Below are 17349 nucleotides of genomic sequence, written 5' to 3'. Positions count from 1 at the left end.
TTCTCCGACACCACCCAAACAGCAGCACCGGATGTCCTCGGATGAGAATCCAAACCCATAACACTACGAGCAAATCTTCCTGAAATTCTTCAGCTGCCTGTCCTGATTAGCCAGGTCACCCATAGACAGATAGACAGACCTTTCCCGAGGACCTAGATGAAAGTGTGAGTGACGTCGCCATCGGAGAGGAAGCCCTCTCTCTTTTACACGAGCCCGCTAGCCATGCTCCCTGTGGGACAGCTCTGTGATGCAGGCCGCACAAGGCGCCATTAAACTTCTTGGCAGTCACCGCTTCAGCAGTCTCAAAAGCTCCCCTTCACGAGGCAAAAACATTATCACTCAAACAGCATGAGGCTTTTCATCCTCAGATACAGGTCAGGGTGAACCTACATGTTGCATTTGATTTTTCGAGGGTCTTGTGTACGGTGGGGGTGAGCCTCTTGCCTCGTACTGCAGGGGTCTACCTGCCTCTATCGGAACCATTCCTACTGCCATTCCATTTTTAACTATTGTGCTCGTTCCCTTTGTTCGACATCTAGTGCACCATGTTTTGCATTAGAATTTTTTTTTTTTATATATATATATATTTTTTTAAAAGGAAATGAAAACCAAAGAAATGACAAAAGCAAGCGAGACCCAATTTCGAAAACAACCATCTTTGCACAAAATATGATCATAATAACAGATGCAAGCGACCACTGTGAAGTCAGTGTAGGGGGAGAGGAAAGGTTTTGTACATTTCTGTTTGAAAACTATCCCAGTTCTGTCAATTCTTTTTTATATGTGAGGCTTAGCAGACTTTTATTTTCCTTGCAATCACGCTTTTTATTACAAAAGAACAAACACAAAATCACATTTTGCTTTCAGAAACTCTAAACACACACGCAAACACACATACACATAGACAAACACACAAGCATACCTACGCACATCACAAGATAGAGTAACTGAGTATCTGCATGCAAATAGGATCTGTGAAGCCTTCATATTTCCAGTACTTACTTTGGGAAATTGTTTGACGGGTATTAACACTTTCTGCCCCAGTTTCATGTTCTTGTTGATGACAACGTCAATGAACTTCTCATCCTCCTTTCCTTCATCTTTCTGAATTTTTTCGATTTCTAGAGAGGGAAATAAAAAAAGAGAAACCATCAATAACTATCTGTTAACCCGCATCTTACAATCAGAGAAACTCTCCAAAAGTGTTCAAAGATCATTTGTTCCCCCTAATGAACTGAGACAATGGCGTTGGAGTTTGCTTGGTTGCCACTCATGCTCGCACCTTTTTTTTCTGTCTGCTCAGTCAACCGTGAAATAGCCTCTTTTGGCTATGCTGTAATTTAATTGGATATGGTTATATTCATATCAGGGCCATTCATTGTACCCATTGGATGAATCTCTCCAGTGGTGATACTTTGCAGTCTGAGGGAAGATTTAGATTTTTGCCAACACTTGAATAGCTTTGTGCTATGGAGAAAGAAAAAAAAACGATAATGAGGACACTCGCGTGCTCAGAACTGTACACCTCGAGGGTAGTGAAAATATTGGCCGTCATGGTTCCTTTCATTTAAAAGGTGCTCTTTGATGTATTTGGAGATGTCACCTTGAAGGTTCAATGAGATGGAGAACAGCTGTGTTTCAGTGCCACTAGAATGGTAATGCAGAAAGGCTAGGTGAGGAGAGAAGAAGGGCAACGCCCAAGCCTTCGGGCTCCAAGAGGTCAGGGGGAAACTTTGCCGAAAGGTGAGCAGCCAAACTTCAGCCGACATGCACTAGTTCTTTACACACATGTGCATGGAGCGTGTGCTGGTATTTTTAATTTACAGTGGGTCACAATGACACACTGTAGTGTCTGGATTGTTTTGTCTCAGCGGCACTCAGAATTCTTACAGGGCTGAGTGCCATTTCCTGAGGAAGTGAGGAAATGCATGACGAAGTTTTACCAGTTCTCAATTATGTTGTGGGATTGTGGATGCAGATCCATTTGCTTCAACCACATACATCAGTCGTGATACGCCTGCAAGAGCCGGTACCACATTCTAAAAGAATGAGGGGAAATCAGGACAGCTTAAGACCTTTAGGAATGAGAAGTTTAAAATGGCTTCACATAAGATAAATGCCAGCATCAGGAGAAGGCCTTGTGGCATCAATATCTTAAACATTATTTGCAACATTCAAAGTAAGACATCAATCAAAATCACTATGAAAGTTTTAGTGTATAGCGCTAGTTGCCCGATTCACATCAAGCAGCTTGTTTTTTGAATCATCTAATTGAAGAATGTCACTATCGCTGCATCTTGAATTTCTAGTTCTCGAATTACATGGGAAAACTGTCCAGAAACTGTCCAGAAAATGAAAAGGTGGTTGTCTGGGCTCTATGGAGCTACGCAGCATTAGATTTCAGGAATGTAATGAAAAGCTTTGATATCGGTCTTAACGAGGATAACAGATGCATCAGTCTGCTGGGGATGGCTTTAAGCTGCAACTCCTCCCAAGAGGGCAGAGCCTGGATCTCACATTCAGAGAGGAGGCAAGATTAATATTAATGCCTGGCCTAATAACAAGAAGGAGTCTCTTCCTCCCTCCACTTTATGGTCATCCTCAAGGCAACATACAGCATTCAATGGTTCACTGGATACCTCAGTGTTGGTACAACAATTCACACCAATGAAAACAGCCATCTTCACTGCTACAACGCCTACAGTACAGTACACACTGAACTTTCTGCTAAAGTGCAGCTATTTCTTCCGTCCAATTAACGTTCTTAGCGTTTGGCAAAAACGTCCAAAGATGGCAGCGATCTCGGTCAGCCCTTGAGGCTCTCGAGGTGGAACGAGTTCTTGTTTGGGGTTGGGGGGGTTTTCCACAGCCAGTGGTATGTCTCTCCCACATGGCTGTCACACATTAAAATTGTATTTACAGCCTATAAGATGCATGGAGCTGAGTGACGGCAAAACTCAGCAGGGGGCCGCCCCAGCTGTCTGCTTTTCTATTAGAAATGGAATCACTTAAGACAGGCCTTCCATTTAGGCCTTCCATTTAAAATTCATAAGCGGTTTGAGGATGCTTTTTGTGGGATTATACATGACTTGTCAGGCGAGAGTTGGAGTGTTGGGGGAGGATGAGGCATTCAGGTCATTAAGTTCTCAAATTTTATGTTGAGGATACTGACATACCAATTACAATTTTAAAGTGTCCACATGTGGCATGTGTTTCGCAGGATGTGTGAGCAAGAGAATGTGGACTTCATAGGATGTTACCCAGCAAGGCAACATCACCATTTCTGAATACAGAATTACAGTAGGACACCTGATGTTTTGAACACGCAATAGACTGATAAATATGAAACAGAAATACTTGGCCAGTGATACATGTCGAGTGACTGAAGGTTCTCATGGAGTAACATTGGAAATGTTGTCATGGGGTAACGTCAGCAGCTTGTAAGGCACTGCCAAAGCTACCAGGATTTAGATCAATAGCAGGGCTGTGCTCTCACTCCAATGTCACCAGCCCTAGTTTTGATTTAGACACTATTTTCCCTCAAATTACCCCCTGCTTGGGTGTGACTATAGATTTTCATGACAACTGACAGACACTGACAAAAAAATGCTGCATTTTATTCGCTACCTTGAGGCAAAGTTGTATGCCCAAGACCATTGCACATGCTCACTGGGGGGTAAACCAGCCCTCTACCAGACAGACTGTAAGGACAGGTGTACAAAACATCTGACATTTAATTTCTGTAGTGCTGTTCTGAAGAGAACTGTTGTAGTTTGTTCTCCACTTTCCCAGACACTGTATACAATGTATGTTCCTTTCATGCTGACCATGACTCATTACCCACACTGTACAGAAGGTTTTCTGTGCAGTTACAAGTCTAATGAATGATGTAACACAAACAGGTAAATCGCACATTTTTCCTACTTTCCGAACCACAGGATAAACCTTCCAATTCCTTGGTCAGCACAACATTATGTCAGCTCCAACCTCAATGCAGATATTTCACTGTGAAGACAAATTTACATTTCAACCACCAGCTTGCTTGGTTCCCCATCACCACAAACTCAATTTATTTGTGATAGTGATGTGAGAATTCTTACACAGCCTGTAGAAAAACAAAGGCTAGATGTCTTGTTCCATCTCGATTTAGCTCTGACTCAGTAGGTGTCAGCCACAGTATGGCCCAGGCATGTTTCATGCATGCTTCCAGTGTGACCGCACATTACGTGTGAATCATGGCGTCAGGCTGTGACCCTCGAAAGAGAAACACTGACGCTCAAAACTCTCATCTCCATCCTGAAATCTCAATTTCACTCTGGCCCCTCCATCGCCTTGACAAGGTCAGGCTGGCGGCAGGAATTCGTCTCGCCCCCTAATCTGGAGATTACATTCTCCGTGGCCGAGTCCGGGCCCTCCCGCCCTCCCTCTCTGCCTTTCTCCCGCTCCTTCCCTCTCTCCCTCTCTGTCCAGGCAGCCCTGCCAGCCTGGCTCTCTACCGCGAGGTAACGAGCCAAGACCCGCTTACAGCGTGCAGATAATGTCCAGGATTAAGACTGAGAGCCCCTTGAGTAGGGCCTCTTCCATTTCAGCATCCGGCCCAGAAGCCTCGGATACATCCAGCCAGCGAGGGCGTCTCTTCTCTGCTTACCCCGGTGTTCTCGCACTCCTGACTGCCTATGTGTTTCCCACATGGTGGGATGAATGGAGGTGGTGTTATCGGGGCTTTGCATGCCTGATGATAACTCTTTGAGGATTTGGGGATTTGTTGGATTTGTATACTCATAATTATTTGTTTGTGATCACAAATCTGTTACAAATTAACTTTAATAGGTGTATTGTGCAGGCTTCCTATTGCAGAACAGACGATGTGTAAAGGTATGTCAATGATATTCCAACAATATATAATTTAGTTATTTTATGTCAAAGCAGTGAGAAGAAAATGAAGTTTGTGTGCTTATCCTATGGGAGTCTTTCTGCACACCATTTGCATATATCACATTCTCATACAACAGTCCAGAGAGACAGCTCTACCGAGGTTCAGAAAAGAGTCAGAGACATGAAAGGATGTGTTTGAGCTTGTGTGGGCCATCGTTTCACATTCCGCACCAAACTGAGGCTTGAGACTCTCCTCATTCTCTCCTTCTCTTCAGGTGGCACAGATGTCAGCTATTAATAAGGCAGGACGGCGCTATACCTAACCTTTAGTCAACCGAGTCATGCACATTCATGAGATACTTGTTTTGTAACCATGTTCCAAAGTTATGAATCAAAGGGAACTTTATAGTGTTCACATTCTTAACATCACACACATGATATTTTCTTCTTGTTTCTGCATTTGTATGCACAAACCTTAATTTTTCAGTTTGGTTGCTTGGAAACCAAAAAAACCTTCCCCCTTAAGGCTTGCACAGTGTGCGGTGTTATCCCTCATATCTTAAAAATCTGATATTACTATATCTGGTCTCCATTGAACTTTTTAAAGAATTGACTTCTCTGACTTTTAGGCCAACATTTTTTCAGTTACCTTCTACATTTAGTAGACTCTCTAATCCAGAGCGACTCACAGTAAGTACAGGGACATCCCCCCCGAGGCAAGTAGGGTGAAGTGCCTTGCCCAAGGACACAACGTCATTTGGCACGGCCGGGAATCGAACTGGCAACCTTCAGATTACTAGCCCGATTCCCTAACCGCTCAGCCACCTGACTCCCCTCCATGAGGGATTTCAAAGTTCACTGCAGGTAGCACAGGACCAGTTGTGACTGTCAACTATGATCACATGCAGATTCTTATTTTAATAAGAATGTAGATTCAACAGTAACAATGGAGAAGTGTATCTCAAGCAAGAGAGAAAAGATAGAATAACAAAGCAAAGCCAGAATAACAAAACAAAAGGAAATACAGACAAACCAGGTCCCCTGTGAATCCTGCAAAAAAAACACATATTTCATATTCAAGAAACCAGAATTCTATTTATTTTGTTTACGGGAAAACCTGACATGTATGTTTGATTTAATTACCCAAGAGACTTTGAAACATTAATCTGTGTAATCTATGTATACTTCAAAAGGTAGCAGTACCAGAGTTTATGTGCTGTTCTTACGGTATATGCCAAAACAGCATACTGCAAAAAGATTTAAGACTGACTGAAAAGTTCCTCTGACACAACAGCGAGACTCGTGTAATGTGTTATATAGGTTAATAGTATTCTCTATGCATAATTCTGGAAATAACCTCTTCATCACATATTCTGGTCTTCCATAAAAACAATAGATACAAACAAGGAGACGGCTCACGCCAGTGAAATAAAGTGCCTCCTCATATTCCTGTGATTGTTCATGAGTCTGACAATCAAGTGGGCATATTGCACACTTAAAGGTGCAGTACAGAGAATGTGGAGGACTGAGCTCCCATGAGCATGGAGTGCCTCTCCAGTTCTCTGGGACGTGTTGAACCTCCTTCCCCACCCCCGCAAACTTGGCCTGCCGTCCCGTATGTCTCTATCAGCCAACCACCCCTTGGCTTACGACTACAGTACCTGCACTTTGAAGGTGTCTGATTAAAAATTCATTTTAAGAGATGCTGGAGTGGGGTGATGCAAGTGGACGTTTGCCATCCTGTGGAAGAGACCCTAACGCCTTTTTCTTGTCGGATTCCATCTAAGATGAATTGCTATCTTTGTGTGGCCGGCCTGAGGCAACCAAAACAAAGCCTGCAGTGTTTCCTTGAGCACACACTGTGGACCTCACAAGACACTCTAGACAACAAACACAACCACGTCTTAAGAATCTGATCCGGAAAAGGAACACACTAAGGAAATGAATTAATGTGGATTACGTTCAGGGATGTGATCAATGAAAATATATCTTCCCAATGGTATCTTATTAATTATTATTATTCACAGGGTTTAACCAAACCCCATCTTCCATGATAAGTCATGTATGTAGAAAAGGACCAAAGCAAAGACTACTTGAACCCTTGATATACGGTATAATTAACTTAAGCTGATGTTTATCGGTCCAACATCACTTTGCCTAATGAAGTTTCCCATAAAACTGTCATTAGGCTTTGAAAAGGAGGGGGGACTTGAAAATGAAAATGAAAACTGTGCAGCTTAATGTACATCATTATCTGGAACTCATCTCAGGTTGCGTTATCAAAATGCACTGAATCATCATAACTCATAATGGGCCGGGCGCTTTAATTTTTCATTTCAATTACTCATCAAAATGTCAATTAAAAGTGCAGACAATAGCCGGAGTGCGTGTAAGTGCTTTTAAAAAGGCAGTCACGTGGTTCCTGGCAGCCTACTGGCAGCCAATGCTTCAAACACTGTTTCAAAGACTAACGTAAACATCGAAAATCATCTGAATGAGCTCTGATTATTAACAAAGTTAGACATCTGAGCTCATGGATGTAAACATGCATTTCACTGCTACACTGAAAATCTGCGAGCGAACAAGAATTTCTAAACTCACACCTTTGATCTCAACTCTCACAGTTTGAGAGCACTTTTTGGAATGAGAGCGAAACTGAACCAGAGGTTAAAATTACAGTGTGCAGCAACTTGAAGAGAAGCGTTTCATACATTTGATGAAATATGCAATGTTGCTAATAGAAAAAGAATCGCTTATATGCCTGTCCTCTGAAGGCTACAGACTCCACTAGCCATACACGAGTCTGTGCTGCTGCACACCATCTATTTAATAACAGAGGTCATCTTCATGGCAGTAAGCATCAAACAACCCAAGAACAAAGAGAATTAATGTACTAATTGAAATTAACCACTTGATGTTCACCCGCAGTAATACATTAATTTATACATGGAGGTGTAGCAACTGCTCAGCATCAGGCACAGAGCAGTTAGAGGCAGGAAGGGGGGAGAAGACTAGATCAGGTTTACAAATATATGGCCTGTGTTGTTTTATCCTCACCAAGCAGATTATCTGGCAGCCTGTATTAAAAAGAATCCCAGGGATCACAAGGACTTGATTGAAGTCGACAAAAAACCGACATGCATAGTGGATTATCCATTGGGGTTTCATGGAAAGCTGATGTCACTGCCAATATCCCTTCCCATGCCAAAGGTAAATAGAGACTTTCACTTAAACAACTGTCTCATAGGCTACCTCTAACAGGGTCAGAACCCCATCACAACACATTCATCCTAAAAACAAACATGGCAGATTACTAGATTATGAAAACTATTTTGTAAATCACTAAGTATATCTCTGAATACTGAGTTAAATATTGTGCATCCCTTACACATTTTAATTGTAACATTCCTTAGTGTCTACATACTTGTCACGGTGAGTTTTAGTCATTGTACCAATAAATCACCCTTAACATGTTACAGGGTCATCCTTAGAATATTCATTAGAATGTGGAAATATCCCTAATAATCATAACTAGTCATTTCCTATTACTCATTATCTCTGTTCATTTAATTTGCTTAGCCATCATTAGAAGACTTCATAGCATTCAAACCAATGTGCCATCCAAAACTAAAATGTCTGTTGCGTCAGGGTTGAGTTGTTACTACCTACTGCGGCAGACACAATGCTCTTCTTAGCATGCCCTTTCTCTGCCTGACTATCTCTGCTCAAGCAGACAGAACAATCCTCAAGTGGGGCCTTCTGAATAGGGAACCATATCAGTGCAGAGGTAAAACAAGACATGAAAGCTTAAAGAAGATGTTTTGATTAAGTACAGGTCAGACGTTTTGCAATTTAGCCAGAGCACTAAAAGGACTCCTGACTTACTGCTTGGGGGGTTGACCATGACATCTTTAGCAATTTTCTGAGTGAGGTCCTGAACAGTCTGGGTAACACTAGGAGGGAAATATCCCAGATTGGATGGAGAGCTCTCCAGGTACAGTAGTAAGGATGATGATGCTGCAGTGTGGGGTGGCTCTGGCATTAACATAGTACCAATACTTTGTAGTGTAGCTTGGCCAGAGTCTGAAAGCCAGGGTACCTTTTTCTGTACAAACAGATTGATTTCATGTTGGTTACAAGCCTTCTCATTGCCTACTGGCAATGAGAAGGCTTGTAACCAAGAAGATGCCAGTAGTGGGTCTGTATCTCTCTCTCTCTCTCTCTCTCTCTCTCTCTCTCTCTCTCTCTCTCTCTCTCTCTCTCTCTCTCTCTCTCTCTCTCTCTCTCTCTCTCTCTCTCTCCTGTACTCTGCCTATCTTTTCCCCTATGACACAGTTACAGTACCCTGCCAAGAGCACCAAGACTAGATAGCAAAAAGATCATTAATCTAGCTGTTGCATATGCATGTTGCTTTCAGCCTCTCTCTTTTATATTGATGCATATGAGTAATAATTCATTGATGTGCACTTTGCTCTTTAAATATAAGTCTGCAACAACTTTCTTTCAACAACTTCTCTGCAGCAGTAGGGATCATGTAGTTTAAAGTATATAGAATTAGCTCTCAATAATAAATATATTTTTGGTAGAAAAAAAATCCCATGTGATCCTTAGATTTTCAAATAGTGATCATTTATAAAGTAATGTATATGCAAAAGCTCTTTAATTACTCTATGGAACTAATTAAAGAGTTGTGAAATTTTACACATTTCTTTTGCAGATTCACCATTAACGGAGTGTCAGAATTTTAATTTAAAAAAAGATTACAATTATTTCATGATGATTAAATATTAATGTATTACACATGGAGTGTGATCATTTTTCTTGGCCCTCATATTTATACTTATAAGGGCCAAGCATAAGTTCAGATGTCAGATCTCTAGTGTCCTCTGTACAAACTTGACCTCATGTAAAAAACATTATCTTATCTACAGCTATGACAAATCTTTCGGAAGGCCATTACTGTAAGTAACAGAGCCAACGGAATAAGACAAGTAATTTAATTTGATAGCAGAACACCAGATATGTTCATTCTCTATTAGCACCTCATTTTCTTTGCTTACACAGTGTGGTTCCTTTTTTATGGATGTCACTGAACTCTGCCATACAGAGCATTCCATTACAAACACGGGCCTCTAAATATCCATGCATCAGATATGTTCAGTAGTATTTGATCACATTTTATCACATGCGTTCAATCTGCTAACAGATTTGGATATGATTTGAGCCATATTGCAAAAGCCCTTCAACATGCCACGCAGTGTCCCATGACAACCTATCGAGTTACAGTAAGTGATATCCCTTAACCGACAAGAAATGGATACTCTCCCGCTCTCGTTTCCAGCTTGAGCGCAATGAGAGCCACCACTCACTTTTACTTTTCTATACACCTCCCACACTGACGTGAGGAGGAGAGGGACTGGAGATGGGACAGGGTAGCTAAATTTAGCACGGTTAGCATGGGGGTGTCACGGACAGGAAACCGAAGCGATTGCATCAATGTTCAGGAAACAGGCTTTGTTACATTAAGAAAGATAAACTTTATGGATCGGTTTTTATCAGTCTGGTGCTGTTGTGTCAACTTTTCTGATTTTGTACAATGCAGAAGAATATTTTGTATTGTGTAAAATAAGGTGAAATAAAAATGTAAACATGAATAGAAAAATCATTTTAGAACCAAACATTTTGAAAACAATGGTGTGTGGATTGCACCAGTTTACTGTTTAAAAGAACCTTGACACAAATGTGTATGTTTAGAGTTAATAGTGTTTTAGTGAGTGTATAGTATATTCGTATTCACATCCATGTTTGGATATAGTACCACATGTGTTCTGAAAAGATAGGTGATACAAAGACGGGGGGGGGGTTGGAAGTGGGGGGAGGGGTGTGTGGAGGAAGAATGGTCGTACAGCGAAGGCCTGAGTGTGTGGAACGGCCAGCCAGGCTGATGAATTACACGGGCTCTCTCCTGGGTAAACGGACACCGCAACCCCTCCCCTTTTAACAATGTCTCTGACTGTATCGTCATTGAAACGTCTCCAAAGATGGAGGTGAACATGCAGCTGAGCCGCTTAATCTGAGAGGCTTCGGTTCTACCACAGCCAGTCAAATGTAGAGACCCTAAAAGATCTTTTCTAATCAAATATGATATCATTTTTCGCAAAGATGACCTGTCTACCAATACCAATCTAGTCTCAAGCCAAGAGCGATGCACAGAAACAGACAATCCCGCTGGCCATCGATTCAGTCAACACTAATTGCCGGGAAGAAGCCCCATATTGTTTTCATACATATTTCCTCTCTCATTGTCATCTGCAGTCAGTTGACCAGGGCAATGCCCTCTTTGTCAAGGTTTACAATGCGGTTTTACAGGTTATGACATTGCGGACCTTCCAGCCACAGCTGTTGAAACACGAAAGACTGTGGTGCTCACATCACTGTGGAACTACTTTACCTCTCATGAATGGAGTATTTGAGGTTGTGGTGAGGACTGCACAAGCTGTTTGTGCCTGTTTTTGTGCTCAAATGTCACACTGCTTTGGAGCTTACAAGCAGTAAATAAGTCCTGGGAAATGGTAACTTGTAAGAGTCAAGCCTTACAAATGTAAACTTCTCACTCGCTCACATTTTCTGTCATCGCTCTTATTTTAGGCAGTGAAATCTTCGTCCCTATTCGACCACATTAGCGAGCCTAGAGCCTTGTGTAGCTGAGGTGTTCCCAGGGAGCTGAACTCTCCACAGGGTGATCATGTCTGATCAGGCTCTGGGCGGCCACAGAGGGCTTTTAAAGGCAGGGGAGAACATGAACAGAGCCCTCCTGTATTCAACCTACCGTCCAGAGTGATTAAATCAATTGTGAGCGCTTAGATTTGCTTCAAGCTCCTTGCTGCAGGAGCGATAGCGTCAGTCTGCTGATTTTGTGCTAGCTGAGTCACCCGGTGTGCACTGCCAAGCACTTACTGGACCCCCGGAAAGCACATCAAACCTGGGATTTTATGAAAGAGGATCCAGGGGAGGGCCACGGCAGGGCACTGGGCCGGCAACAAGATCAACGAGAGAAAATGAGAAAAAGCGACAAAAAGAATCTGCCATTGTGAGCCTTATTGTGGAGGGCTAAAGCCAGAGGCAGAAGGAAGCCTTGTCCAGAGGCCTCTTATCCTTCCCCAGCCTCATGGCTCGAGGTCAACAGGCAGAGCAGCTAGGAGGTGAGGGGGAGTTTGCAATTAATCATTTTAAACAGAGCTTGACAAGGAGATTTGTTCTCCATTTTTATTGAAGATCTTGCGTTACAAAGGAGGGTATTTTATTTGTAGCCTTGATCTCTTTTCCTGTCATCCATCCCACCCCAAAGAAGGTGATGTGATCAAGTGGTGAAAAAAACAGGTGGAAAATAATGACTTTGTGTAACTGGACCGGACCATGAGTACAGATTAAGAAAATGAAAGGGAGTTCATGGAGTTGGTCTGGTGCTCTACCAATCTCATTATCGACCACAAACTCATACTGGACTCACGGCACCTGGGCCCCAGTGGCCACAGACACACTACCCTCGCTGTTCCCTCAAACAATTCCATGGAGGACCAAATTGAAACAGTAACTGAATCAGACAAATGAATGGGGTCAAGTGGCAGTCAGAGTAACCTCTAGACAGTGCTGTATGATGAACGTTTTACTTTTGAACTTTTTACTTTTTGGGGGGGGGGTGTCTGTGACAATATATTGGACAATTCAGCAACTGACAAAATTACACTATGCTGTTTTAAGCAATAACCAAGCAGGAAAAATACAGACAATATTACAAAACGTAAAAAGGCATTCACCAAGAGATTCTCCCTCTGCCAGACTGGGTATATGGCTTGCCGCTGTGCTTGGATATTTCACAGCCCTCCCTATTACTTTATAAAAGACTGAACACAAGTACCTTCAGCTGATGACTCATTTTGTGTGAGCCACTTAGCTTCCAGGCTACATACAATATAGGCTACTACAGGTTTTGTGTTCAATATTGTACATGTCATCTTGATCTTCTAGCTCTGATCATAGAGCACCACGAAGCATGTGGATTCCCCCAGAAAAAAGGTCTTCAAAGGGATACTTTGTCCTTACTCCAGTTCACAATACTGCTAATGACTGAAGATTGTTACTGTTTAGAGCACGTGTCTTGATTGTGCTAAGGTTTATACAGGGGTTATTTATGAGAAGTTTATTGGAGGGATATTGCACCTTTGTATTGAACTTTCTATGTCAAAACGATGCAGTGTTTGAATGCTCTAAACAGAATTTCGTTGTTTTTCTATGACAATGACAAATAAATATTGAATTGAATTGAATTGCTGCAGCATAATCATATTATTGTGAGAGAATATTGTATTATAATAAGCAAATTCACACCACTGTATGTAATTGTTCTGCATCTTGTGACCCAAGCCTTTAACCTAGCGCTAAAATCCCTGAATAAATGCTATGGTGATTTGTGTGTAGGCATCTGAGCCATCCTCCACTCTTTTCTTCCCCTCTACTATTTTTTTCCTTCTCTTTCCTTATGTTCTTCTTTTCTCTCCCCCTCTTCTCTCCTCTCCCCTCAGCCTCCTGGCCCTGTGTACCAGATGAACAGGCCTGGTGCAGCCCTCCATTTCCCATGGTTACGGGCTCAGCCAGGCTGTCAGGAAGATGAAAATATGCCTGGCTTCATTTAGTGCTGTGGGGAACCTGGGGAGAAAAGGAGCAGGTAGAGCTAATGGACTACTCCAGGACACAGCAGGCTGTCGACTCAGCAACGCCGCCGGCTATCTCCTCAGGACGCGCCATTTTTATGACAATATCTCCGAGGGCACAGTGTGCAGACCAGGGCGCAGCAGCCGCCCCTTCCTGACTGGATTGGGCAGGAATTAAAATAGGGTGTGTAAAGTTCATAAACAAACAAGCGAAAAAAGAAAAAAAATCTGATTTGTCTTCCTCAAGTTGCGTTATTGATGCATGTTTGTGTGTGATTGTGTGTGTGTGTACATGTGCATGTTTGGGTGTGAGTGTGCATCCCGTTTCTGTGACAGGAATTTGATCAGTCTCTAACAGAGAAGTACACAACCTGAAAGAGTGAAAATTGAAGTGTCACATTGGAACATGCAAATCGTATTTTGCTGTGTTGACATCCGGTTGCATGTGTTACTTTAGTCAAGCAACAAGACAGCAGGGGGAATGTGAACAGGAAACATAAGAGAGAGGAAGAGATGACAACAGACTAGGAAACGCACAACAAAGTCTGGCTTTACATAAGTTATAGTCTCTCGAAGTTACCAAGTCTCTTTAGCACTGGGTGAGACCATTTCCCTTCCACTCTCTCTACTCCTCCATATTCGCACTCATCGGACTATGTGAATTGACTCTGGGATCAGAGTCAGAGTCTTGGCATGGACCTGAGGAGAGTGCGAGACAGAGACCGAGGTTGGGTTCTCTGCGCACTCACTCTTCAGTCATGCTCAAATATAGTACAGCGTGAGGGAGACGTGGCCTTAGTCTCAGCTGGAAGGGAGACAAGACCATCAGGCCATTGTGGAGACAACTACAACGACTCAGCACATCTTTTCTCTCTGCACATCGTTAGCATGGCAGCTCCTGCGACAAGATGTCACACTCTCCACTGGTCTTTCGGGAGGTGTGCAGAGTAAAAATGACGCATTGGTACCTTGGGAACGGCGAAATTCTGTTTAAAATAATAGCTTTTCTTGGTTGTTCTTTTCTAAGGGTGGTATGATCCCCGGGGTGTTGGGTTAGGGTTTAGAACACATGGGATAATAGGACAAAGCCTTAGAAGCCATATTGTATGTATCGTATCCTGTAATGATGCAGTCTTAAATGTGCTAAATGCTCCCAATGTCTTTAACTAAATGGGTTCATTCGATTTTAAGTCATACCCACATCAAACCACAATACCAGTGAACAAAATAAATAATTTACATATTTTCCTGGACTGGAAATCTTTTTAGAAAAGTCCCTCCACTGTCTCTTTCATTGGTGTGATAACATGCATTGATTCGAATTGTTAATGCAGGCTGGCAGCACACATTACACACACAATGGTTTGCAGTTACTGGTTTGTAAGTAGAAACACAGCTGTATTCCTCCATCTTGACACCCACTCTGTGGCTGAGAATATCCACCCCTCCTCCTCTTTCTCTTGGCCTTAGCTCCTATATCAAGTCCCCACAGACAGTCCTCTCTGCCTGCTCGGAGAGAAAAACGGGCAAGCAGATCTCATTAATAATGGCTCTGTTGAAACATCAGTCCACAAGTTCCTGCTATTTGGCTAAGCCCAAAAAAGCTTTTTAAAAGATGCTGGTTGGGATGATAGGGTTGGGACTACTGAGGCTGTAGGGCTGGGGATGGGACAGGGGCTGGGGCTGTATGGCTGGGACTGGGGCTGGAGCTGAAGGGCTGGGACTGGGGCTGGAGCTGTAGGGCTGGCACTGGGGATGGGGCTGGAACTGTAGGGCTAGAACTGGGGCTGGAGCTGAAGAGCTGGGACTGGGGCTGGAACTGTAGGGCTGGGACTGGGGCTGGAACTGTAGGGCTGGGACTGGGGCTGGAGCTGTAGGGCTGGGACTGGGGCTGGAGCTGTAGGGCTGGGACTGGGGCTGGAACTGTAGGGCTGGGACTGGGGCTGGAACTGTAGGGCTGGGACTGGGGCTGGAGCTGTAGGGCTGGGACTGGGGCTGGGGCTGGAACTGTAGGGATGGGGCTTGGGGAAAATCAAATAATTTATCTGACTAAAATAAATGCCTCTAAGAATATCCAGTGGCCAATGATTGATGAATTAAATGCATTGGAAAGGTCACAGTCAATTGAACAAATGACTCAAAAGAGAATATGCTCTGACTTATACAAAAGCAGAGAATCCAGACCCACATGAGGCCAGGATAGTGGATAGAGCCCCAGCAGCTAGCGAGACTGCAGGAGGTCAATGACCGATGGGAGAAGACACAACAATGTTTTTGCCTTTGTGCAAATTGACGAAACATAACCATAAATTTGCAAGCAGCTAATCAATACCCCAGACATGGCCAAGCTCTGAATAGGTATCCAAGGGAACACATTCAATAATTCCGATCAAAGATGGACTGGCTGGCCGTTATTAATCCTCCATTAAGCGCCATGGGGCAGAGGCCGTTTAAAGGAGGAGTTTGAGAGGTTAGTCAAAGATCTAACCATGAAAGGTTACTCTGGTGTGCAGAACTGACCATTAGAGAGACATCTCCCTGTATTATTGGCAAAGTCATCAGTCAGATGTGCACCATCGCATTGGTCGGATTTCACAAAGGGCACACTATGACCCTTCCCTTCGACTACTATGGCTTCATAAACTCTATCACTGGTCCAGAGGCCAGTGATAGTGATTGGCCTATTGTATTTCACAGTGTTATGAAAGATCTTCTGTCCTAAGTGAAAACATCCCTTCAAGAACACAGCTTTGTCCAGGACGTCCATTGCAGACAACTGTAGTTAATCCATCATGGTAAAGTCAACTATTATTCAGTGAAAAAGTGAAAATGTATATACAGAACAATCTGTGCCGGTGACTAATGATAATGATAGTCAAGTAACTGTGGCAAACAATTAGTCCTTCTATTAAAGATTGCAGTGTTTAATGCCCACTGTCTCCTGGGACTACCCTTAAACATGGACCCACTCAATCATGACAAGAAGGCCGATTCTGGAACGAAATGGGTCATATGATACTTTAAATAAATATGATAATTAGGCAGACACTACCAATCGCCAGGGGGGTTATTTGTGTTGTGTAAAGGGAACACAGCCGAGGCGTCTCTGAAGACGGGATTTAAATAATGCTGTGGTGGAAGTGATGCTGATTTATGTTCCACAAAAGTTCAAGCTCAAAGTGCTGCAGCCTGTGCATGTGTAAATGAGTCGGGAGAGTGTTTGTTTGTCTCAGTGTTCAAGTGCAAGACAGTATGTGTGTGTGTGTGTGTGTGTGTGTGTGTGTGTGTGTGTGTGTGTATATTTCTAACTAATAACTCATTTTTTGGTAAATGAAATATCTTCAGAAACATTTCAGACATCCCAGGTGTTGTCTTTGCTCAACTCTCAAACACTCGCAGCTTTGAAGGCCGCTCCCGCTTCACCATCATGTTTCGACAGCTCGTCCGTGACAAACGGAAGACGGCTCCCTCACGGTGGGCTCTTCCCTCTCAGCAGGTGTCGCAATTATCTCTCACTGGGCAACCTCAGTGGCACAGCGGGGGTAATGTACTCCTGAAAATGAGCCCAGAGATACATACAATCCTTCCAACTGAAGTCTCTCCTGTCCCAGCGCAAATTGTCACCTACAGAGAGAAAACACTGACAGTAATCTACAGCAGCTATAGGCCAACAGGAAAGACTCAAAATGCGGTCCTGGGGATTGGGTGGATTCACAGGGAAATGTTTGGACCGTATGGCCATGTTTGAAAAGCAACATTAAAA

General features: G+C 43.1%; 1 protein-coding gene across 2 annotated transcripts in view; it reads right to left on the bottom strand.

Moving 5' to 3' along the window:
• khdrbs3 (KH domain containing, RNA binding, signal transduction associated 3) overlaps positions 1-17349 on the bottom strand; it is a 50541-nt gene that overhangs the window by 24167 nt on the left and 9025 nt on the right. For both annotated transcript variants that reach the window (XM_062445997.1, XM_062445996.1), the window contains exon 2: positions 1003-1121. In XM_062445997.1, the coding sequence (XP_062301981.1) occupies positions 1003-1121 (119 nt within the window). The remainder of the gene's footprint in view (positions 1-1002; positions 1122-17349) is intronic.

The sequence above is a fragment of the Osmerus eperlanus genome, chromosome 20 (genome assembly GCF_963692335.1).
Source record: "Osmerus eperlanus chromosome 20, fOsmEpe2.1, whole genome shotgun sequence".
NCBI lineage: Eukaryota > Metazoa > Chordata > Actinopteri > Osmeriformes > Osmeridae > Osmerus > Osmerus eperlanus.
The sequence above is the reverse complement of the archived record's forward strand: the minus strand, read 5'-3'. Positions and strand labels throughout refer to the sequence as shown.